At 61.9% G+C, this 23,852-nt stretch overlaps 1 protein-coding gene across 14 annotated transcripts in view; it reads right to left on the bottom strand.

Moving 5' to 3' along the window:
- The window catches only part of SH3BP2 (SH3 domain binding protein 2), a 43,436-nt gene extending 22,977 nt beyond the window's left edge, over nucleotides 1-20,459 (bottom strand). For 3 of the 14 annotated variants that reach the window (XM_063603500.1, XM_063603498.1, XM_034958226.3), the window contains exon 1: nucleotides 4,152-4,202. Coding sequence is in view for 5 of the 14 variants with exons in the window: in XM_063603496.1 (XP_063459566.1) it covers nucleotides 4,152-4,202; nucleotides 17,021-17,100 (131 nt within the window). In the remaining 9 variants the exon portion in view is untranslated. Of the gene's footprint in view, nucleotides 1-1,503; nucleotides 1,697-1,856; nucleotides 1,876-4,151; nucleotides 4,203-5,561; nucleotides 5,625-17,020; nucleotides 17,121-18,412; nucleotides 18,444-20,350 lie in introns of those variants that run through there. The other 11 variants (XM_057302022.2, XM_063603501.1, XM_063603503.1 and 8 more) reach the window with 9 other exon arrangements.
- Between the last annotated feature and the right edge of the window lie 3,393 nt (nucleotides 20,460-23,852).

Below are 23,852 nucleotides of genomic sequence, written 5' to 3'. Positions count from 1 at the left end.
GCCACAGGGCAAGCTGGGGCTGGGGATCCAGCCCAGAGGGAGAAGATACCAGGTCACCCTGTGCACTTTATTCACACGCTCATATATGTGCATCCTGTCACACTCATGCATGTACAGTTAACACTCACACCATCCACACTAACACATATACACACACTCATTCTCCCGCATGCCCACTCGCTCTCATGTTCTCATACACACTCATGCACTCATGTCTACTCATACGTGCACACTCACACCCATATGTATACTGATATACACATTCATCACACTCACTCATGCATATGCAAGCACTCATTCACACACACACAGCCTCCAACGACCAACAAGACCTGTCATGTGCGGTCATCAGTGTCTCCGTGTCCTGAAGCCTGAGCACAGAATCATCACCACCACTCCCAGCCCTGCCAGGGCCCAGTGCCAAGCTGTACCTCACAGCTCACTAAATCGCCCAGGGTCCACCTGAGCTCAATACTTTACTTCTATTTTACAGACTTGGGTATAGAGGCTGGGAGAGGATCAGGCCTTGTGCCGAGCGCACTGGGCACTCCCTGTGGGCCAAGCTCTGTGCTTCTCAGTGATCGCCCCATCATCCAACACCTTGAGCTTCAAACCAGAGTCCTCCCCAAGTCACTGACGAAGAAACTTGGCCAAAGTCACACAGCCAGTAAATGGTGGCTCACGCACCACCCCCGGCCCAGCACAGCCACGGCCCAGCTTGGCGCACAGTGGGTGGCCGGTGGTGGGTGTGGGATGTGCAGATGGGGCGGCTTCCACCTTGGAGCCCTGGCTGCCCTGCCTCCCCACAGCTGTCTGCTCTTCCTTTTCGGTTTCCCTTGTTTCCTTCCTGTTCCCAGAATCTTTCTCTGTTAACATAATCGAAACCAAAATTCTCCCGTAAAGGCCCAGTAACCAGCTATGCCAGAGAAGTACTGCTGGCCAGGGGCAGGGTGGCCCAGCCTGGGCTCTGCGAGCACAGCCCCAGCCCGGCAGTCCCTGAGGTCCCTGCGGGTCCTCCACATTGCAGGTTTCAGAGCATGGCACTCCCCAGGTGGGCAGCAGGGACCTTGTACAGCTCTCTCCGTTACCCCCCCACAACAGAAACACACACTCACATACACAACATGTGTGTACTTAGCACCCAAACACCAAGGCCACCCTGCAGGCTGTATCACGAGAAGTTCCCGGACCTGGGCCCCACCCCAGCAGGCTGGCCCCCGCCTCCCTGTCGGCCCCATGTGATGGGGGGCTGGGGGGGTTCTAAGTATCACATTCCCTCTCTGGCCTCCCCCTGTGCCTGTCAGCTCGGGGGCCTCTCAAGGCAGACAGAGGCCACTCTCCTCAGAGCCTGTTGCCTTTTGCAGGCTCAGGGCCACCTCCTGTGGGCTCCCACGGCCAGCCCCGAGGAAGGCTGTGGCTCCCACGTGGGGCCCCCTTACTGGTTCTTCAGGTGCTAGACCAGTGCCGCCTCCTGAGCCCCAGTCCTGGGGCCGCCCCACTGACCTGATGGTGCTGACCCAACACATGGCCCTCCGTCCTCGTGACCTGCTTGGGGCCGGTGTCCTGGGGCCCAGGGAGGCCATGCGGCTCAGGGGCCACCAGCCCAGGCAGCCTACATCTCCCAGACATGTGAGGCCTGACGCGCCTGGCTGCCCCACAGCTGTGCCCACAGCTCACTCCTGCTGCTTCTGAGGCCTGTGGCCGCCAGTGCTTCCTCCCCACCCGGGACTTCCTGTTCCCTGCTCCCTGGGCAGCACCAAGTAGCCGGCACTTCCTGCCTTCTACCCTGTGAGGTCCTGAAAGCTGCCTGGGGCCCAGGGCTGCCCCTCATCCACCATCCGGGTTTTAACTCCTACCTTCCACTGCTCCTGCCCTCCCATCCTGTGGTCAGAGGCCAGGGCTCTCTGGCTCCAGCGCAAGGTCAGCTGCATCCCTGGGAGGAAGCTCCCTGCTGCCTCCCCACAGGGCCACCTCTGAATACTCGGCTTCTCCCTAGCAAACCATGAAACAACTTGCACCCTGGGTGTCAGGCCCAGCACAGAGCAGCATTTACAACACACACAGGGATGGTGTCACCTTACCAACATGCTCTTCCTGCCAAGGCAGCTGCTGCCACCCTGCTCTGCCATCTGAGGCCACACAGAGGGCTGTTATGTCTTGCACCCGGTTCTATGAATTTTAAGGTGGCCATCTCTGTGCCCTTTGACACCAAGGGACTGAGGGACTAGGCCTGGGCTCTGGTATTTCTCAATTCCTACTCTATCCCCAGCCTTTTCATGTCCCCGCAACCACACCAGCTCTGCTAACATCTGGTTTGCTAGAAAGCACATTATGGCTGAGTGGCAAAGCACGCTCCCGTACTCACCGGCCCCTGCCCCGGGGCCTGCTCAGAATCCTGCCCCTCCCAGGGCTGCTCTGCCCCCACCAAGCCCAGTGCCCTGCCCAGGCCCAGAGCCCGGAAGCAGGGAATGGGGATTCTAGCCACTGGGTGCTGAGCGCCCTCCCTCTCCTCCCAGAACTTGCCCAGGGAGGACAGGACCCCTGGGCAGAGGCAGCTGGAGAAAGGGGCTTTCTGGGGCCTGGGGCCACCCTCACAGCAGGATTTGAGGGTGACAGAGGCCACAGAGCACAGGCCACAAAGCTGCAGGGGTCTCATCTTGCCCGCCAGGCTTCCTAGGGCACGGCCCCCCGAATTCAGCCTCCCAACAAACCCTGGACTCCAGCCCCGTAACCGGCTGTGCAGGTCCCAAGCTGTCCCATAGCCTAGGTGTCGGGTCACTCAAAAAAGGCAGCTCCCAGGCTAAGGAGCTCCGTCTCCCCAGCTGTGTCTGCAGCCCCAGCCCAGCTGCCAAGGCCCCCCTCGGGGCCCGTTTGGGCTGCAGACACCCCACTGTCTCCTAGAGGGTGAGGAGCTTGGGCTTTTAGGTCTGGGGCCTCCTTAGCATGGGCACAGACACCCTGGCGTACCCAGCCTGTGCCAGCCTCAGTCCCCTCAGGTGGCCAAGGGCAGACCACACCTTCAGCAGAAGGCTGGCCACAGCAGGCAGACAGACAGAGGGCAGCGAGGAGGGCACGGACAGAGTGGGGCCTCTTCCCATTCTCCTTCCTCCTTGCAGGAGGGTTGAGATCAAACAGCAGGTGAGGAACCCCTGGGCCACAGCCCAGCCTGGACGATGAGGCAGGCAGTTCTGACAGTTGGGGCTGCAGGGTCCAGAGGAGGGGCCAGGCCCTGCGGGTGCTGGACTGGGGAACGCCTCCCAGAGGAGGGGCCCAGCTTTGATAGAGGAGGAAGTTTGCTGGAAGGAGCTGGGGTGAGGGAGCCACGGGAGGAAGGGGCTTGGGGTGAGCACACCCCAGGGTTGGGAGGAATCCACAGGCAATGAGGTGGCCAACGCACAGCTTCAGGGATGACAACCCATGAGGATAAGAACCCAGAGGCAGCCGGCGCTCTCAGGAACGCGCCACCCCTTACTGGACAGGCAAATGCAAGAGCGGACACGGCCTGAGCTGGAAGCAGGAGCCAGGCTTGCCCCTGCCCTTGCTCCGCCAAAAGCCCCACACTCATAGACTCGGCAGAGGCAGAAGCATGCAGAAGACCCACCTGACCCTGGCCCAGGCCCATTCCCCCCCCAGCCCTGGTCCAATGCTGTGATGCTACAGGGGGAGTCCAGCCCAGAGGAGAGGAGCAGGCCAGGTGAGGGGACCCTGGGGGTGGGGGACAAATCCACACCAGCCCCTTCCCTAACCCTATCTTCCCAGAGGGAAGCTGGAGCTGGGAGTCCTGGGCTGCTGGGTGACCTCTGCAGACCCCTCCTCTCTGGGCCTTAGCTTCTCCAATTGCTCTCTCAACTCCTCTTCATCCCTGCGGCATACGACACTGCCGTTCATATTCCTAAACACAGGCCATTCTCCCCTCCTCAGCCATGGCCACTCCTTGACCTTTACCCTGTGCCGGTAACCATGGAGATGACCCCACGCCTGCATCCAAGCAGGGGGTGTGCGCAGCGGGGCATGGCCGGGGCCGCCTCAATGGGCGGCCCTGGTGTCCCTCTCCATCCTTCCCAAGTTGCAGCTGCTCCCCTGCCCCTGAGCTGGTGCCTCAAACTGCCAGGCTTGGGGACTTCCCACCATGCCAGACACAGGGCACTTACCAGGATGAGTGGGAGCCAGCCAGCAGGGCAGGCAGAGGGCCAAGGGTCAGCCTGAAAAAGAAGAGGGAGGGAGCTTTCACTGGGTTCTGGGAGCCTTCAGCCCGCTCAGGAGTAAGGCAAACACCCAGCACAGTGGGTGGTGTCTGCAGCCACCACGGAGCTGACCCTGCCCTGGCACCTCCTGCCTCACGGCACCTGCCTCATCTCAAGGCTCACAGCCCAAGAGGACAGTCCTGTTGCCATCTGCATCTCTGGGGTTCAGAGAGGAAGCTAGGGATCAGTGGCATGCGGACTGGCACCCAGGGACCCTGTACCCAGCCTGGTACCTGCTTACCACCTTCAGGAGAGGCTCAGGTGCTGAACATGCCAAGGAGGGTCTGCAGAGCTCAGGGAGGGCACTGAGTCCAGGGGAGAGAGGGAGGGCATTGAGCCTGTGGGAAGGTGGACACTGAGCCCAGAGGAGGGAGGGAGGGCACTGAACCTGGGGGAAGGTGGGTAATGAGCCCAGGGAGGGAGGGAGGGCACTAAGCCTGGGAGAAGGTGGACACTGAGCCCTAGGAGGGAGGGAGGGCACTGAGCCTGGGGGAAGGTGGGTACTGAGCCCGGGGAGGGAGGGAGGGCACTGAGCCTGGGGGAAGGTGGGCACTGAGCCCTAGGAGGGTGGGTGGGCACAGAGCCTGGGGGAAGGTGGGCACCCCCAGGGAAAATCTCAAGCTCTCAAAATAAGATGTTTTGCATCAGCCCCTCCCATGGGGCCTGGGTCCACTCCATAGCCATCCCTGGGACCCTCCCAGGCTCTCCCCAGCCAGAAGCCCCTTCCCTCTATGCCCCATTCTGATTGCTGTCCCATGATGCAGGACTGGGAGGATTCCCGGGAACTCGGACTGGGCACTACCCAACTGGGATAGAGGGAGAGGGCACCCTAGAAAGAAGGACCCTGCCTGGGGCCACATGTTGTAGTGGGCTGAAAGGTGGCCCCCAAAAGCTTTGTCCACATCCTAATCCCCAGAACCTGTGAACACGACCTTATTTGGAAAAAGGATCTTCGATGTAACTAAGTTAAGCAGCACATCCTGGATTGACCAGGTGGGCCCTAAATCCAAGGCAACTGTCCTGTAAGAGATGGAGTAGGAGAAGATGCCTGGAAAGGACCATGTAAGGATGGAAAAGAGGCTGGAGGAATGTGGCCACACACCAAGGGCACCGAGGATCGCCGGCCACCAGCAGAAGCTGGGAGGGGAGGAAGGGGCTTCCCCAGAGCCACCCGGGCAACACAGCCCTGTAGACCCCTCAGCTTTGGACTTCTGGCCTCCAGAATCATGAGAGAGTAAATTTCTGTTGTTTTCAGGCCCCTCGTGTGTGGAACTTTCTTAGGGCAGCCCCAGGAAATGAATCCACACGGGGACTCACCTGAGTCCTTCCCCAGGATGAACTGCAGGCTCCACTTAGTCTGATTCCGAGTGTGGGCGTGCCTGTCAGGGAGAGACAGGCTCCACAAGGCTGTGACCAACCTGGGCGGGCACTGCTGAGCTTGCCTCCGCAGGTGCCCACAGCCTCCTGAAGGCTGGGGTCTCCACCTCCCACCCTCCTGCACACAGGGTCCACCAGCCTCACCTGCCATGCCTGACCCACACCCGCCAGGCTTGCTGACCCCACCTCCTGGCCTCGCGTTCACCCCTTTGGCCTGCCCTTCCTTCTCTCAGGCCACATTCACCACGGCGCAGCAGCGAGGTTGGTTCCCTGTCCACATGGATGGGGTGCGGCGCCTGCTTTCCCTTCCTGCCCTGGGCCCCCGACACTGGACCTGTCATGCACTTGCCCCATCCTGGTACCTGCAGTCACCTCCACATGGAAACCAAACGCTCCCTCATCCTTTGAGGATGGAACCATCTAGAACCTTGCCCTCTTCTCTGAAATCTCCAAGTCAATGGCACAGTTCTGCCACCAGCATTACCCCATGTGTCCCTGGCACTCCCCACGGGTCCAAGTCCCACTGAATCTCCAAGGCCCAGATGGGCACCAGGCCCATGGCAGGACCCAAGAGAAGGACAGACAAACAGATGAGTTCACTGTCATGTCCATACATGAGGCCAGACCCCAGCGAGGTTGTAACCAGTACATCCTTCAGAGCTCAGAGTGAAAAAATTGTGACTTAGCGCTAATTGGACTCTCAATGAGAGAGGTTTTCAAAGAACTGGAGTGCAGCACGGCCGCAGCTGAGGCCCTTCCACACCCCTGGACCTCTGCCCAGTGAGATAAGCCGCCGGCCAGCCCTGGGCACGCACGTGAGGCTGCTCGCTGCAAAACAGAGAAAGGCTGGTGCACTGGAGACAGCAGTGTTCCCAGAAGACGCAGTGTGTTGGGGGCTCAGAGGCCCCAGGGGCTTCACAGAGCGGTGCAGGGTGGAGGCAGAGACGGTCAGGCCACTGCTGTGTGCAACGGACAAAGGGAATTAAGAAAAGCGCAGACAAGGGCCCTGTAGGCACGGCTGCCTGCATGGCACCTGGGCTTCAGAGGGCAAGGCCAAGCTGTCGGTGGATGCTTGGCCCTCAAGCTCTGTCCTCAGAGGGAAGCTGCAATGTTCTCACATCTCCGGATGCCCCACTGGGCCTTCTTCTCTCAGGCCTGGTGTCTCTGTCCCCAGGAAAGGTTCTTGAGATGGGCATGGGAGTCGGGACTGCCCGGGGGCCTCCACACCTGGAAGAGGGTTGCCCTAGGCGGAGCTGTGGCCTGGCCAGGCAGGGGCCGTACACTGGCTGGAGGGAGGAGGCCAGGGCGGGCTTCCAGGCCGAGGGTGGTGAGGGTGAGGTGGGGCTGGAGACAGTGAGGTGAGGCGAGGCGAGGTGGGTCTGGGGGAAGCCACGGCTGGCACTGCTGCTCGCCTGGAGCCACTCTCCAGTCTCAAACCACAAGCAGCAGAGGCGGCTCAGGATTCACACTTCAGTTCTTCACAAACACTGACGAGTTTCCACCTTTTAATCACTTGAGAAAAAATTCTCCAGAGTCCTGATGTGTGGGGTGGGCCGGGTCCACCACCCCAAGTTCCTGGCTCCCACCCAAGGCTGGGGCCCATCTCCTCCCCACCCTGCCTCGCCTCTCCTGGCCTGAAGGGTTTCACTGTTCCCCACCGCAGCCAGCCTGGGCACCCTATGCCCCAGCCCCGCAGGGTCCCGAGAGGGGCGGCAGTCCTGCCCTACCCAGTGGCTCCCACCAGAGAGGGCCGCTCTATGCATGCGACCTTGGCAGGCAGAATAGAGCCGTGGTCAGCGTGCAGGCTTTGGTGGGAACAAGCCTGGCTCAATCCCCTCCTCCTGGCCTGTGGCCCGCTCTGAGCCTCAGTTTCCTCACTTGAGCTGTGGGGGTGGGGCAGCTGGCTGCTGGGCTTGCTCTGGTGTCAAGGGAAGGGAGGAACCGCCCAGCTCAGCGTCCGGCCGTGCTTTTCCTTCCTGCCTGCGGGCCTGGCCTCCAGAACACGCGTCTCCCCGCGGCCCTTGGCACAGACAGAGCCACATTCCCAGTGCCACACCCCTTCCCTCTCTGCACCTTGGCAGCAGCAGTGCCCTCCACCTGGAATGCCACCCTCTCCACCTCCTCTGCCCCGCCCTTGCCCCTTGGCCCCTCATCTAGACCACACTCCCCTGGGCTGGACCCCAATCCGCAGGCCCTGGGCCTTCTCCCACACAGGCTCAGTCCACGGCAGGGCCCCCACTCCTCAGAGAGGCGGCCCCCACCCGGCACCCCCCGACGCTGTGGCATTTTCAGGGTGTCTGTTGGCTATCTGCCCCTCCCCTGACACCAGTTCTGTGGGGAGAGATCTCTGCATGTCCGTCCCCCATGTCCTTGATGCCTGAACAGTGCCCAGTGTGACACTGGCACCAGGTGCCTCCTGCAGCATGAATAGACCTCATCCACACCCCAGCTGGCTGGAACCCCTACTCTCCGTGGGGCCTAGCTCACGGGCTCATGTGCTGAATTACACCATCTAGCCAGCCCCAGGCACCCCACTTCTTCCATCTCGGGGGACCCCTGGCTGCAGGAGGGGGGCACTCCAGGGGCTCTGCACCCACCAAGCGCAGCCTGGGCCTCCAGGGTGACCTCCCGGCCCCAGCATCCTCATCGATAGGCAAGGGCAGCAGCAGTCAGTGAGCAGATCAGCTGTGGCCGGGACACCCCATGCCCACACCAGCCTGGCTGCTGACCCTCCGGGCCCAGGGGGTGTGCTTAGGTAGGAAATCTGCCGGGCACCTTCCTCATCTAGAGGAAGCAGAAGCAGAGGGCTCCCGCCAACCAGACCCTCCTGGGATGCGTGGGACGCCTGGGCCACGGGCAGTGGGTGTGAAGGTTGGGGGTGCTTCCCTGCCCACAGTCACCTCTTGTGATAGGAGGGCTGGGCTGCTGGACCAAGGGAGGGGCGGGGAGCCCCCAAGGAAATGTCCACTGTGTTCTGAGTGCGCCAGCTCTGTGCCTGCTCCGTCGCCAACTGCTCGTTTTGTTCTCCCGATTAGGACCTCGAGGCTGAGTGAGCTGCAACGCTTGGCTACCCAGCCAGCGTGGCTAGTGTCACCCAGAGCCTGGGGCCACCTGGCCCACCCCTACAACACAACCTGAGGGTGCCCTGAAAGCCTTATGGCCCTGGCAGGGCCCCTACCAGGCATTTCCTGCTGAGCCTGGCTCTGGGGTGGGTAAGAAGGAGAGGAGAAACCCCAGGCCCACTCACAGAAGGAAGCCCACCAACCTCAAGGACAGTGGGGGTGGGCCCTGGCCTCTGTGGAGGGGGCAGGGCTCTGGGTAGGAGGCCAGGGGACACAGGGTGGGCCACGCCATGTGGGGTACAGGGAGGAAGCTACCGCAGGGCCCAGCTCAGCAGGACAGGAAGGCCTGGGGAAGCAGGGGCTCCAGCCCACCCTTGAGGAGTTAGGAGCTGCTTCTGTTTTAAACTGATCCCAAGAGCCCCTGGGGAGGCTGGTTGGGAAGCTCTCCCAGGCCACAGCCCCCTTTTGGGTCCCGCTCAATGCTGCCGGTTCCCTTGAAGAAAGAGTGGTCTGGTGCTCACCCTAGAGAAAACTCTGGCAAAGAAGCAGAGCTCCAGTCCTCAGTTTCCCCAGGAGTAACTGGGGCAGTCCCGGAGCTGCTGGACCCAGGACTTAGTGCTGAGGCTGCACAGAGGGCAGGGTCCACGCATCTGCAGAGACTCGGATGAGGAACAGGAGCAGGCGGTGCCGGGACAGAAGGAGATCCCCAGAGAGTTGCAGTGGAACCCACCAGGCAGCTGAGGAAACCGAGAGCAGGAAACCAAGGCCAGGGAATGGTGGAAGGTAGCCCACCTATTCATCGGGCTCGGCTGGAGTCATGGTGAGGCTGGTCAGCCGGACCCTGTCTCTCTTGCACAGTGTCACTCCACTCGGCCTGAAGTCTCGTGGTATCGGGCACAGGGGAGGCACTCAGGCACTGCGCCTACAGGCAAACGCCACACCCTGCACCCGGGATCCAAGCTACTGTCACCCTCTGTCTGGGCTCCCAATCTGTTGGGGAGGCAGCCACCTCTGACTCACATCCTTGTGACATCTGTTCCACCCAGACACGTTGACACATCCGCCAGCGTCCTGGGAGCAATCTTCCACATGAGTTAGCCAAGCATGGGATTACATAGAGTCAGACAGAGCACAGCTTGTGCAAAGGCCCTGGGGTTGCAGGTAAGAGAAGGCACCCACCTTCTGACATGAGAGACAGAGGTGGGTCCTAGTTAGAACCGCCAGGCCAGGCCACATGCCCAGGTGAGGCAGACAGCATCTCAGACCTTCCCTGGGATGAGCTCCTGGGCACCATTCACGCCTGGGCTCCAGTCCCAGCCTTGGTCCCTTAAGCTGGAGACTAGGGGCAAGTCACTTCACTCCCTGAGCCTTGCTCCGTCCTCCCCCTCCGCGCTTATTAGCAACAGCACTCTGAGGACCAAACCAGACAGTTCCCAAGCACTCTGCCATAGACACTTGGCCCAGCACTGGGTCCCTAGGCCCTGGAAGTGGACAGCACCCTGCTTATCCCAGATCCCAGCACCAGGGCGAGGTAACAAGGGAACAGAGTGGAGATGCCGAGGCCCTGGGGCTCCTGCTGGGGTGGCATGCAGTAGGGGCGCCAGTCAGAGAAACCCAGCCCCATTGCTCCCACCCAGAGCCAACGGGAGAGGTCAGGAGCCACCACGATGGGCACCCTCTGTAGGCAGCTGTGTAAGCCCTACAGGGTAGGCCTTGGGACCGTATAGCAGTTAAGTGGCCTGAGAGTCCTGCATCACCTGTCCCTTTTACTCATCACTGTGGTACTTTTTGTACCATGGCGGCCTTGGTGGCCTCCCTTGGACCGCACAAAACCATGAAGCTCCTGCACACACCTCGGGCTCAGCCCAGGCACTTTACGGCGTTTTATCTGGACAAGCTCCTGGGTCAGGGCGAAGGACGCTGGGGCCCAGCCGTGGCCCCCATCATGGCTCCTCTGTGTACCACTGAGGGTCCTTGGGCCCCTCGCTTACCCAGGAACCCTGTCACCATCTGTCAGCGGGTGCCACAGGCTGGGACCCACCAAGGCTGAGTCAGCACAACAGGGTCCCTTCCCTCTGTCCACTCATTTCAGCACTTGAGGGTTAGGTCTTTCTGCTGCCTTAATGCATTCGCTGTGATCCTTTTTCCCTAACGTTATGTGTGTGTGTATATATATACATACATATATATATACACACACACACACACATATATACATATATATACACACACCACATACATACATATATATACACACACATACGTATGTATACACATATATACACATATATACAAACATATATACATATACACATATATGTACATATATACACATATATATACACACATATATACACACACATATATACATACACACATACACACACACACACACACACACACACATATTTTTTTTTGAGACAGAGTCTCACTTTGGTGCCCAGGCTAGAATGCAGTGGCACGATCTTGGCTCATTGCAACCTCTGTCTCCTTGGTTCAAGCACTTCTCTTGCCTCAGCCTCCTATAGCTGGGATTACAGGTCATACCACCACACCCAGCTAATTTGTATTTTTAGTAGAGACAGGGTTTCACTATGTTGGCCAGGCTGGTCTTGAACTCCTGACCTCAGGTGATCTGCCCGCCTCGGCCTCCCAAAGTGCTGGGATTACAAGTGTGAGCCACTGCGCCTGGCCCCTTTTTTTTGAGATCAGGTCTCTCTGTCACCCAGGCTGGAGTGCAGTGGCACAATCTTTGCTCACTCCAACCTCTGCCTCCCAGTTTCAAGCAATTCTCACGTCTCAGCCTCCTGAGTAGCTGGGATTACAAGCATGCGCCAACACGCCTGGCTTATTTTTGTATTTTTAGTAGAGCCGGGGTTTCACCGTGGTGGTCAGGCTGGTCTTGAACTCCTGACCTCAAGTAATCCACCCGCCTTGGCCTCCCAAAGTGCTGGGATTACAGGCATGAGCCACCATGCCTGGCTAATATTTTTAAACTGTTTTCAAACATGGGTTTTTTTTCTCGGATGTTGTTCGTTTTTACTCTCTGGGTTTATTATTTTATTCCCTTGCCTTCTGCTTCTTGTCATTTTTTATTCCTTAGTAAATTTTAGGTTGGCCTCAGGAGGTTTCCTGTCTAGGCTGGGTCTTGTCCTTGCGCTGGCTTCCTCCTGGGGCCACTCACAGGCCAGCAAAGGTGGGCTCAAGGCGACAGGCCAGCCCCTCTGCTGGGGCTGCAACAGGCATCGGGGTGGGAGAGCAGGCCACAGCCACTCCTAGGCCGGGGTCTCTGGCCGGACAGGGGAAGGGAGATGCAGGCAGGCCCAGGAGCCAAAGGGAGGCCACAGGAAGAGGTGCTGACAGAGGGGCAAAAACAAGGAAGAAGGAGTGGGCCAGACCCCGGGTTGGGGAACCGAGAGCTGTGTGTTCCTCCTCAGCCTGGGAACCCCAGAGCCTCGGGGCCTGGGCAGGGGACAGGATGACTCATGCCCGCTGGCTCCTGTCCTCACCCTCAGCGTGGCCCAGAGGGGGCCTGGGTGACCTGAACGTTCCCAGGCCCCTCACAATGCTCCACTGTTCAGAGGCCCAGTGAGGACAAGGGTCTGGCGGTGGGCCCGGCCTGCCGGGAAAGGAGCCCAGCCCCCAGCCTCTCCCGCAGGCTCTCTGCACCCCTGCAGTCTGGGCCCCGGTCCTCCGCGGTCAAGACAGGCAGGGGCGGAGTCTGGATCAGGGTCTCCTCCTCTCCGCCCCCAACCATGCAACTGTCCAGCCCCCTTCCCAAGGCCAGGCCGCCCACAGCCCAGCTCCTTCCTCCCTCGGAACCAGCCTGTCACAGCCTTTCTGCTGCAGCCTCAGCGGAGGTGGCTCTCAAAGACAGCTCCGCTCAGCCTCAGGGCTCAAGGCCACCCATGCTCTACCTCGCCGGACACCTCTCAGGCTGTTCCACGAGTTCCTCGAGCCGTTCCCCACCTGCAAACTCCTGCCTGGCCTTCTGCCCCCAGCCGGGTCACCCCAAGACACCCCCAATGCCCTTACTGCTCCCTGGGGATGGCGCTCCAGGCCAGGTCCTTCCTCAGAGGGGTGAATGGCTCTAGTCAGGGCCCCCAACCACCACAGCCCCAGACCCGTGGGAGCCGAGGCCTGAGCTCTCCTGTCTGCCCAGCCTCCCTGCACCCACCCCTGGCACGGGAGCCCGAGACAGCCTCCCCAGAGCCCCCAGGTGAAGTGCCACCTGGCCCGTCATCAGCCCGGGGGGGGGGCGGTCACAGGACAAGCACCTCCATGTAATGCTCGGGTGGCAGTAAGACTCTGGAGTCAGCAGGGCCTGTAAGCAAGCCCGCCGGTGTCTGCCCCTAGGGCCTCCTCCTGGCTGGGAAGCAGCCACGGGGCAGGCTCGGGCAGCTCAGGCAGGGGCAGGCTGCACCAGACAGGGAGGTGGCACAGCCCGGTGGACACTCTGGGGACACAGCCTCAGGAGTGACTTGGGGATGCCCTTTCCCTCCCCAGGGAGGCAGCTCTGGACCATGCCACTGTCTGCCAGAAAAACCAGCCAAGGAGGAGGGTGACTGAGCCGGGGACAGTCAGTACCACCAGGGCCAATGCCACCCCAATCTCACCAGTCTGCTTCTCCCTCCCCTTTCATCCCCTGTAGCCCCTGTGCAGGGGTCACCGACCCCATCCTGGTCACGTCACCTCTTCCACTCCCACCCAGCCTTCTGCAGCCTCGACGAACCCACTTCTGTCTGTGGCAGCCCCCACCCTTTCCCCAGACCCCGCCCGAGCTCCTCATGGTCTTCTTGTGGCCACTGCTTGGAGGGCGTATGTTCGGCAGTGGTCTCCAGACCCCAGAGTAAGCTTGAAAACATAAGCCAGCCCCTGCTGGAAACCCCACCAGGCCCTCGGGCCCCACCTCTCTAGCCCCTCTCCCTTTTCAAAACCAGGGTGTCTTTCACACAGCCCGAGCCCTCAGCCTGGCCTCTCCTCCTGCTCCCCCTCAAGGAGGCCCCCCCGGGGGGATCCGTGAGGCGCCCCTGGCATCTTTGGTGCTGCCTTTTCCCAGCTTCATACTGGAAGGGCCAGGACCCTGCCTGCCGCAAGGGTGGCTCTGGGTAGGTCTTCGAGGGGGCCCGGGTCCCAAGTGGGTCCCCCCTGCTTCTCAGGACCCCAGCCCTGGAACAGCTGTCCCCTTGATGCCAGCCGGCAGGAACCCTGGCATGGGGCAAGGCCCGCTAGATCCTCTGCAGAGGTGGGGGTTGGGGGTCCTTTCTCAATCTTCTTCCTTCCCCAGCAACTTCCTGCCCCAGAGGCAGGCACAGCCACCCCGACCACAAAACATCACCCTCCTGGTCATATCCTCAAGAAAATGGGAAGGTTGATCTCAGAGAGCCCCTGCCCCAAGTAGCAAACCTTCCTGAAGCCAGCACCCAGGACCCCAGGATGGCTCAGGGCTCAGAGGTGGCCACTGCCCCTCCCTCCACTTTACATACCCAGGGCCCCATCCCACCTCATTAGGCAGCTGCAGCCCAGGGTCTGAAGCTGAGCGAAGTCCAGTCGCGGTGAGGGTCCTGAGGGGAAGGCATTTCAGAGATTCCACCCCCAGGGTCCTGCCTGGGAGCAGCTCCTCCGGTGGGGAGGAAGGAGCCACCTGTGGGGACAGGCAGCCAGCAGGGGTCCAGCAGGAACGAAGTCCTGAGGCAGGGCGGGTACGGGTGGCGGGTGGAGGCTGAGGCTGCACCCCTGAGCGCCATTAGTCCTAATCAGCCCGGAGGCCTCGATGACCTGACGCCGGCTTTGGAGTTTCCGAGGCCCCGTGCTGCGGGCAGCTCCTGGGGGGCCACTCCCACACACCCCGCCCCAGCAGCTGGGTGGGCACACCCTCACCCTCACGCATCCCATGAGGCTGCACTTCCTGTCCCTGCCCTGCCCAGAGAAGGCGGAGGATGCCCAGGTCACACGGCCTGGCCTGGTGGAGCCACCTGAGCCACCCAGCACCTGTGTTCCTAGAGGTCTCGGCCTGTGAACGCCTGAGGCCACAAGAGGTGATGGCAATGGGAAGTCACTTCCCCCTGCTCGGGGGATGCACACCCGTCATCTTCCCCTCTGCCCTGGTCAAACTCACTCTGCTGACCACTGATCTGCCTGCCATGCCAGGCCCCAGCACTATCTGCCCAGCCATCAGCGGACCGCCTGGGGCAGCGCCAGCCACTCGCCCCACTGGAAAGGGGCTTCCCTTTCTGGCCTTGGGTAGGAGGAGAGGAAGCAGCTGGGGTCAGGGAGGGGCGTTTCCGAGAGAGGAGATGAGTGCTGAGTTTCCTGGCCTGCCTCCTCTGGCTCTGAGCCTGGTCTCCATGCAGGGCTGTGTCCCCCCACCTGCCACTCAGGGCTCCCAGGCCAGCTTTTCTGGATCTTTCCCCATTGCCCTCCTAATGGTGAGAAATCCGGCCTTTTGCTTGGACTTGCCTCAGGTGCCAGCTCTTTGGGACCCAAAGCCCTGGTGGCACAGGGAGGCCAGGCTAACTCCAATCTCACGCCAACACACGTTTAGGAAGAGCAGCTACAGAGAAAGAAAGCACTTTCGTTCAGGGAGAGGACAGGGGACACCGACTCAGCTCGGCGGCTCTTCCTCACCAGGCTTTGGTCCTCCCTATCTACCGCTGCCAGGGCCACCGAGACCAGGCCCAGAAGCAGCTGGGTCCCTGCTGCCGGGTGGCAGGCAGCGGTGGCTGTCACAGCGCAGCCCGCAGGGGGAAGGGAGGAGGCTCTGATGGAAACCTGAAGAGTTTCGTGGGAGACCAAAGCACAACAGTCTGATATTATCTGATTGGAAACTCCACCAACTGGGCGGCAGCTGCCAGGCTGACTGGCACATTAGGCTCTGATGCTCAGTAGAGAGTTAAACACAGGTGGGGGGAGTGACAAGCCACCTTCAAAGAGCGTGGCACAGCCCGCCCGTTGCCCGCGCCACTTCCCTGCCCAGGAGTGGGAGGCTGGGAGAGCCGGCACTCCCCTCACCCTTCCTCTGGGACAGGCCCACGTGGGCACCACCAGGGCATGGGCTCTCAGACGCGACCCTGACCTTCCTGAGTTCCCAAGCAGGAGGGGCAGGCGGACAGGTCACCATGGATGGGTCAACATGCATGGTGGCCATAGACCAGTCTGGGGGCTCAGGAAGGCACCCAGCTCAGGGTGGAGTTGGGGGTGGCCAGGGAGGGTACCCTGAGCGCCAAGCAGGACAGACACTTATGTCTTCAGCTGAAATTGCTTCTAAGGGAGAGAGTGGCAAGGTGGGCCAGGCAGGTGAGCTGCTACCCATGGGCACCTGCCGGCGGTCCTGCCCTCTGACCTGTGGCCTGTCTGCTCTTGCAGTGCATGCCTAGCCCAGGGCCCAGTACACAGGCACCCAGTGTTGCATGAGCGGGGCCCGGGGCTGGACAGCAGCCTTCTGAAGGAGGTCCACCACTGCCCCAGAGGCAGACACCAGGGTGGGTGGTAAAGGCGCACCACTGCCCCAGACTCCCAAGGCTGAGAAAAAGCCAAGGACCGCCCAGCATTCCAGGCTCCCAGAATGACCCCTGATCCCTTCCCACCTTGTCCAGGGGCAGCCAGCAGCAAGGGCCCACCCCTATGCCTAGCTCAGGACAGTGGACAGGGCTGCAGGGCATGGGGACCCAGGACCCTCAAATGCCACAGAAGAGCATCACTAGATTACAACACCCCTGGATCGAGGCTGAAGGAACTCCCCCAAACGGAGCTGCCCATTCACACAGGGTCAAGGGCAGGGAGGCCCTAGCTCGGGCCTGGGGATCTGGCCTCCCATGAGTTAGACCTACTTTCACCCCATTTCACAAGGAGGACGCTGAAGCCCTCAGACGAAGCCTGCTCTGAGCCCAGAACTCAGCTCCCCTCTGGTGCCTGAGAGAAGCTCTGTGCCGCCTCCCTCGGCCCCTGCCTCGCGGCCTCAGCCCCGTGTGCCATGGCACGCACACTGCCTTCTTGAGGCTGTTGCCTGCCAGCCTGGCTGACCCTGGGGCGGGGAGCTGGCCTCCCTCTGCAGGCTTGAGCAGACAGGCACCCTACGCCCCACCCAGCTGCCTGGAGCAGGCTCAGCAGGAGCGCAGTAAACATCTGATTCACAAGGAAGCAGAGGGCACTTCTTGGAATCAGCGCAGCTACAGGGATGGGGGTATGGATACCACGAGGGCGCTCTGCCAACCCCTCGGGGCTCCTCTGATCTCCCCAGGCAACTGCTCCAGGTGGCCGAGCCCACATTCTTCCCAGAGGCCAGCTGACAAAGATGGACCAGATGTGACTGGAATCCATGAAGAAAGGGCCAGTCACCTCAGGGCGTTGGGGCCAGCAGTTCCAGCATGATCTGTGATCGAGGGCCGGGAAACCAAGCAGGGCCTGACCACTCTCATGGCCTTGGAAGTTACAGAGCCTGGGGAGAAGAGAGAAGGTTGAGGGAGGGCACCTTTCTCCCCTCCTGGGAGCCTGCACCACCTCGAACTCCTGTCTGACCCAGGTCTCCACCCGCCCCGAACCTGGGCACATGCTTCTCTCGTGTCACCCTCGAAGGATGAGTGTAGTCAGGGGCCCGGCACAGAACCCAAATCCAGCAGCGTGGTCCAGAGCCAGGGACTTCTGTCATCCCGTTTTGCAGAACAGGAAACCGAGGGTCAGGAAGTGCAATTCGCCTACAAGGCTCAGGTCTCCTGGCCCGTGGCTGAGGGGCAGTCCCTTGCTCTTGGCACCATCCTGTCTACCCTCCCATGCACAGGCCAAGGGGTGGTGAGGAGGGTCCAGTGCCCCAGGGAAGGGGGCCAGCCAGTGAGCCTGAAATGCTCCCTACCACCCCCTCTGGGACTTAGGCAGCCCACACATGGGACTGTCTCCAGCCCCTCGGTGTCTAGACAGGGCCACCAGAAGAATGCAGAGGCCTTCTGGGGAGGAGCCGCCTATCCTGGAGGAAGGATTCCAGGGTCTGCACGGCCCCTTCTCCTTGCCTCCCAGGCCCCTCCATACCCTCACCACACCTGGCATGCAAAGGCCACTCCCGTCAAACTGGTCTCCCACCCTCCCTACCGCCTGCCTTTGGCTTAGTCTGTACCTGCATGGCTGCCCGCCCGGCTCAGATCCCTCCTCCTGACGGCACACCCTGTATTCATTGGCCCGAGGGGTGGGAGCCGCTCCACTGCGTCTGGGGTAGGACAGCTCTCACCTTGTGGCAAATTCCCTGTCTTTTCCCTGCCAGCCTGCCCTTCTCCTCACCCACCCAGGCTGCACAGTGATGGCCAAGCCACCCGGTTATTAAAGAACTATATACTCGGCCAGGCGTGGGGGCTCACGCCTGTAATCCCAGCACTTTGGGAGGTGGGCAGATCATGAGGTCAAGAGAGGCCAGAGAGTGAGGAGGGCAGAGCCTGCCACACATAGTCACTGACCTGGGGTGTCCCCACAAGGGAGCTTTTGAGGACAGAACGCAGGAAGACCCAGGGGCTGCCCAACACTGGCCACTCCTGATGGACTCAGGCCTTAGTCCAATGTGGGCAGGAACCTGGGAGCCTTGGCCTTTACCCAGGCCTCTCCAGGCCAGGCCCTGCCCCCACCCAAAACAGGACATACAGCGGCCCTGAGGACCAGGGAGAGCACCTCAGCGACCCACTGTCACTGAATACCAAGCACATGTCACCACCACCACCATCCCCCCTACGGACACTCATAGCCACCCACCAGGTACAAAGTGCTTCACAGCCCTCAGGTCATGGATGAGAAAACGGAGGGGTGGCAGGGGGAAGCCTCCTGGCCATGATCACACAGCTGGAAACTGGTGGCATCTGAGTTCACACCCAAGATCCTGGCTGAGTTTGCGCCCTTCCTCCCTGCCCCTCAGGAACCAAGGCTGGCCATCTCGTCTCTCTGGGCCCCTGGACTTCCCGTCTGTGGGCCTGCTTGTGTGCGTGCATCCCTGGGGGGTGGGGAGCTCCAGCTGACTCAGCACCCTGCTTCCTCTGTCCATGTGGGCAGAAAGGGCCAAGGCAGGCCCAGAGCCTGTCCTCCCTCTGTCTGCCTCTTCAGGCCAGCCTCCTTGGTGGGCTCCCCCATGATCCTGGAGGCCTGGGGACTCCCTGAAAGGCCAGGTCCCCTGTCAGCACCCCTCTCACCAGATGGCCCTGGCTGTCAGTTCCTAGATACGGCTGCCCATCTGTCTTCCTTCTGCCTGCCCCCTCCAGGGTGTGCCTAACGCAGGGCACAGAGCCAGGCAAAGGGAGCCTGGCGGGTGGCAGGGAGAGGGGATAGACAGAATCCTCACTCCCTTGCAGCCCTCGTCCCAGGCCTCCTGTCCTGCCAGGAGTGGAGTGCCTGGAGTGGGGCCCTGAGGTTGGGCTCCAAGAGGGCCCTTCGACGGTGTCTACGTAAAGGAGACAGTGGACAGAGTGGGAAGAACCAGGAGGGGGTGGAGCCCAGCCCCTCCTCTGGTCCCACAGGGCCTGAGCCAGTGAGGGCAGGGGCTTGTTCAGGCTCATGGAGTTGGTGCAGGGCTGACCTGAACCCAGAGGCTTGCTTCGGTAAGGAGGAGGCCGTGGGCCCTGCCTTCAGGCGGTTGTGGAAAGAATTCTACACATTTCATCACCAGCCCATGTCACCTGCAAGGCCACACACATGTCATCCAGGCAGGCTGTCCACCCCAGCAGCCCACACGGAGTACCCGCCCCTGGCCACAGCCAATTCGAAGGACTTAAGTGTGGCCACTAGACCAGGAGGCACAGCTGTCCCCAGTGTCAACAGATGAGCAAACTGAGGCACAGAGAGGGGATAGGAGGTGCTCACGGAAAGGAGCACCAGCAGAAGGCTCCCCACAGCAGGGCTCAGGCCCTCAATGCCCCCAGGGAGCCAAGGCCCAGAGCAGCGGGAAAGTGCCGGGCTGCAGGGAGGCCAGCGCACAGGTGGAAGGGGCTGTCCCCGCCCCCTAACTCCTCCAGTCCCTCTGCCACCCCTGAGATTCCCTGTTGCCCATGAGAGTCTCAGACGCCCGGCTATCAGTCACTCACACTTCAGTGTGAATCAGCGCCAGTGGGCGGCTTTTCTCGCCCTCGGTGAAGCGCGGCCGCTGTAGAGGGAAGTTTGGATTCCGGGAAGGGCGGAGAGCGAGTGCCCGCCGCAGCCTTTGAGACTTGTGGGGAGGGTCGCGTAAAGGGGACCCGCGGCGGGGCCAGAGGGGCGCGAGGGGTGCGAAACAGACGCGTCGTACCGCCTCCCACCCCTGAGCCCCCGGCAAGGGACACCCGGCCCCCGCCCCGAAGCCGCGCTCCCTCGGGCACTGCCCGCCGTGCCCAGGCCCCGTGCGTCCTTTGGCAAGGACACGGAGGCCCCGGGGCCCGGGGGAGGCTGCTGCGCACCCCAGACCCCCGAGACCCGCCCATACCTGCCGGGACCCTGAGACTCCCCCGAGACCTGCCAAGACCTGCCGGGACCCCTGAGACTCCCCGGAGACTCCCCCGAGACCCCCGAGACCCGCCGAGACCTGTCGGGACCCCGAGACTCCCCCAAGACCCCCGAGACCCGCCGAGAGCCCCGAGACCGCCAAGGCCCGCCGAGCCCCTTCCAGACGCGGAGACCGCCCCCCCGCGAGACCCCCGAGACCCGCCGAGACCCGCCGCCGAGGCTTACCCGCCGAGCGCTCTCCTGGCCCGCGGGCCCTGGGTCGAGGCGGCGGCTTGACTCGGCCGCCAGGCGCTCCCGCCCGCGGGACCCGCCGCCGCAGCTCCGTCCCGCCCGCGCCCGCCCAGTCCGCCCTCCTCCTGGCCCCGCCCCGGGCCGGCCCCGCCCCTCCCCGGCGGGTCCCGCAATCCTGGAGGTCCGAGCTGGGCGTGGGGCGGGGCCGGTACCTCAGGGTGGGCGGGGAACTGCACGTGGCCTCCGCGGCCCCCGGACGAGGCCCCTGGGGGGCGAAGACTGGCGTTGTCGCGGGCTTAGACGCCGGCTCCACAGTAGGTGCTTAGTTCTCGCCCGTGAGTGAGGTAGCGTGTCTGTTCCTCCTGCGTGTCCCTCCCAGTGACACCCCAGTGCCCAGCGACCCAGGTGGAAAGGGCGCTGTCCACCCCCCCAGCCCCGTGGTCCTGATCCTGGGCGGCCCCACCCCTGCCCCGTGAGTGCGACTTAGGCCCTGGCCAAGACAGGAGCAGGGGAGGTGGGGGAGGGCTTGCTGGGCACCAGGGAACCTTGTCTTTGTTTCCAAATGTCCTCCAGGGTACTTTTCAGGCACTTCCCAGGGGGACCTCAGGAGCAGGGGAGGTGGGGGAGGGCTTGCTGGGCACCAGGGAACCTTGTCTTTGTTTCCAAATGTCCTCCAGGGTACTTTTCAGGCACTTCCCAGGGGGACCTCGCCCCTTGGACCAGGTCTGGACTCCGGTGGCCCAGAGGTCGTCTTGGGGGCTGGGAGGCACAGGAGACCGGGTGCTTTACACTTGGCCTCCTCTGAGGCTCCCTTTCCTCCACCATCACCCTCTCCCTAATAGTAGGCCCAGATTCCTTGGTTTAAGGGCAGGGGCGAGAAGAGGAGGGGGCTTCCTGGGAGGAAATGGCTTCCCTGGGGAGCTCTCAGGGCCAGGTAGGTGGAGGGAGCCGTGGAGAAAGTGAAGAGGCTGGGGAGACCAAGCTGGGCCTGCAGAGCTTGAGGGCAAGCGGAGCCCCCGCCAGTGCGGGAGTCAACTGCTTGGGGCGTGGGGGGACTCCTCCCCATGAGGAGTGGGGACTGGACCCCAGGTCCCAGAGCCCAGGAAGCTGTGAGTAGAGGAAGGACAGGATCTTGCTGGGAACCCAAGGGAGCTGGGGGTGGGTGGTGGTGACCTGGCCCTGTCCAGGCAGGCGGCCAAGGTCTGACCCTCTGTACTGAGCACAAGAGGCCAGAGTCCAACGACAGGGGCTGAATTGGCTGCTCCAAATCAGGCAGGGGCAGGGGTGTCCAGGGCTGGCCCTGCAGCAGGTGAAGGACTGGGTTTGGGTCCTACAGGTTGAAATACCTGAGGGCCTCCAGGAGACACAGCCAAACCAAGCGGGTTCTCAGGGTTGCAGCTGGACCGAGTGTGGGCCAAGTCACCGTCCACCTGTCCCAGAGCTGCCCAATAATGGGTCCCAAGCCTCAGAAAGGGGATCCCTGGCTGCAATAGCCCTCCTCCCTGCTGGAGAGACACACTTGGGATCAGAGAGGTTAACTGGGGAGGGGAGTAAGTGGGAGGAGTCAGAAAACTAGGTGGCCAGGCCCTGAGCCCAGGCATAGAGGAAGAGCCAGTGCCTACCAGGAAGTGACCAGGACCAAGGCAGGGCCTCTGGAAGGGAAGGGACAAAGCAGGGGATGGCAGAGGCAGGGGAGGATATGGGAGAGTCTTCAGACAACAGGGCCCCTTTCCCCCATCTGTGAAATGGAGGGGGTCCTCTACTGGGGAGGCGGCAGGAGAAGCGGATGGGGCATGACAGCAGGCAGATACTCACCCTACCTGGCCCAGGGCCACCCCTCACACCGGCGCTGGGGCTGTGACTCTACCCACCTACAGCCTAGCTCTCGGGGCTGAACTCAGACCCCAGTGAGGGAGTAGATGGGGGCTGGCTGGCTGGGGTGCTCACTCTCTGGGGCTGGCTGGCTGGGGTGCTCACTCTCTGGGGTGCCTCCTCACATCCCCACCTGTAAGTGTCCTGGGCCTGGCTCCCCAGGTCTCAACTCTGCTCATCCCAGCCTTGGGTAGCCTGCAACTCTTCTGCCCACCCCCCACCCTGGGCTATTTCACATTTTCCTAGCAGGGAGGAAGAGATAGGAACTACAGCCATTGTGGAAGTGGCTGGGCTCAGCCCCATCCGACGGTCAGTGCTGCCACTGTGAGCACCGCATGGGGCCGCGTCACTCCTGTAAGAGGCCACGTGCGGAGGGAGCTCCAGGCTGGGCCAGGCTGGTCTAAGGCTCCTGACAAAACACTCATGACCTTGGGGCTGTACATCTTGATGTCCCTGATGTCCAGTTCAGCTAAATAAATGCCTGGCCCCACACCGGACCCCGGGGACCCAAGATGATACAAGGAAGTCCCTACCCTTGTGGCTCATGAGAGGAGCAAATGGACAAATGAGCAGATGCCATTGGGTCACAGCAAGTGTCCTGTTCCCAGGGGACCAGCTGGGGAAAGGGGCAGAGACCGGGAGGGGAGTGGAGCAAAGCCAAACGTCGGTGCTGCCCCGCCAGGGCCTGACTACAGGGCAGGGTGTACAGGGCTGGCCTCAGATGCCAAGCTCAGAGTTGACGGAGCAGGGTCACTGCAGACAGTGTGGACGGACCAGGCGCCTAGAGAATGATCACCCAGAAATGCAAATCACCTCTGTGCCAGGGCACCTCAGCCAAACAGGGGGAACAGGGTGCAGCCTCCACCTTGGGGAGAATTTGACACCTCATATTCCTCCCCTTCTCCCTTACCAGTCCAACCCCAGGGCGTGGGAGGAAGGAACTCCTAGTTGGGGCCTCAGGGCAGCTCCCAGCAGCCCCTCCGAGCAAGAAGCTGCTGGAGGCTGTGGCCAGAGCCTCTGGGCACCCAGGGGTTCCGCTGAGGCTGACAGAGCAGGGATAGGTGAGGAGGATGACCTCGCCTGCTGGGAGGGTATGCAGGGCAGGTGAGCAGAGGTAAGGCGAGGACCCCTGGCCAGCAGGGAGCTGGGGAGCAGACCTCCACAGGGCACATCCGCGGTAGAAGCCCATGGTGATGCCCCAATCACACCCACAGAACAAGGCCAAAGAGAAGGGGGCCGGTCCCCTGCCACACCCATCCCCCGTGTGCCATCGGCCATGCCACTGATTTGGCAGGACCCAGAACAGGCAGAGGCAGCTGCTGTCTGGGGGGTAGGGCAGGACCTGCTGAGGGTGAGGCTGACGGTTAGGATGGCGAGGGCAAGATCTGCCGCTGGTCTACGTGTCACAGGCGTCCCAGCAGGGGGCTTCATGCACCTGCCAAGTCTCTTTTTCCTTCCCTGGGCCAGCAACCCTGGAGTCCTCCGCACTGATGCCTCTCTGCTCGCCCCACATCCCGTCCGCCCTGAAGGTTCTGTTGGCAGAGCACACCTGGAATCCTGCCTTTCTCAGCCCCTGCCTGCCTCATCCTCCCTCTCCTGCGCTTGCCTGGCAGTGTCCATCATC

The sequence above is a fragment of the Pan paniscus genome, chromosome 3 (assembly GCF_029289425.2).
Source record: "Pan paniscus chromosome 3, NHGRI_mPanPan1-v2.0_pri, whole genome shotgun sequence".
Classification (NCBI taxonomy): Eukaryota; Metazoa; Chordata; class Mammalia; order Primates; family Hominidae; genus Pan; species Pan paniscus.
This window is presented reverse-complemented; position numbering and strand designations above follow the sequence as displayed.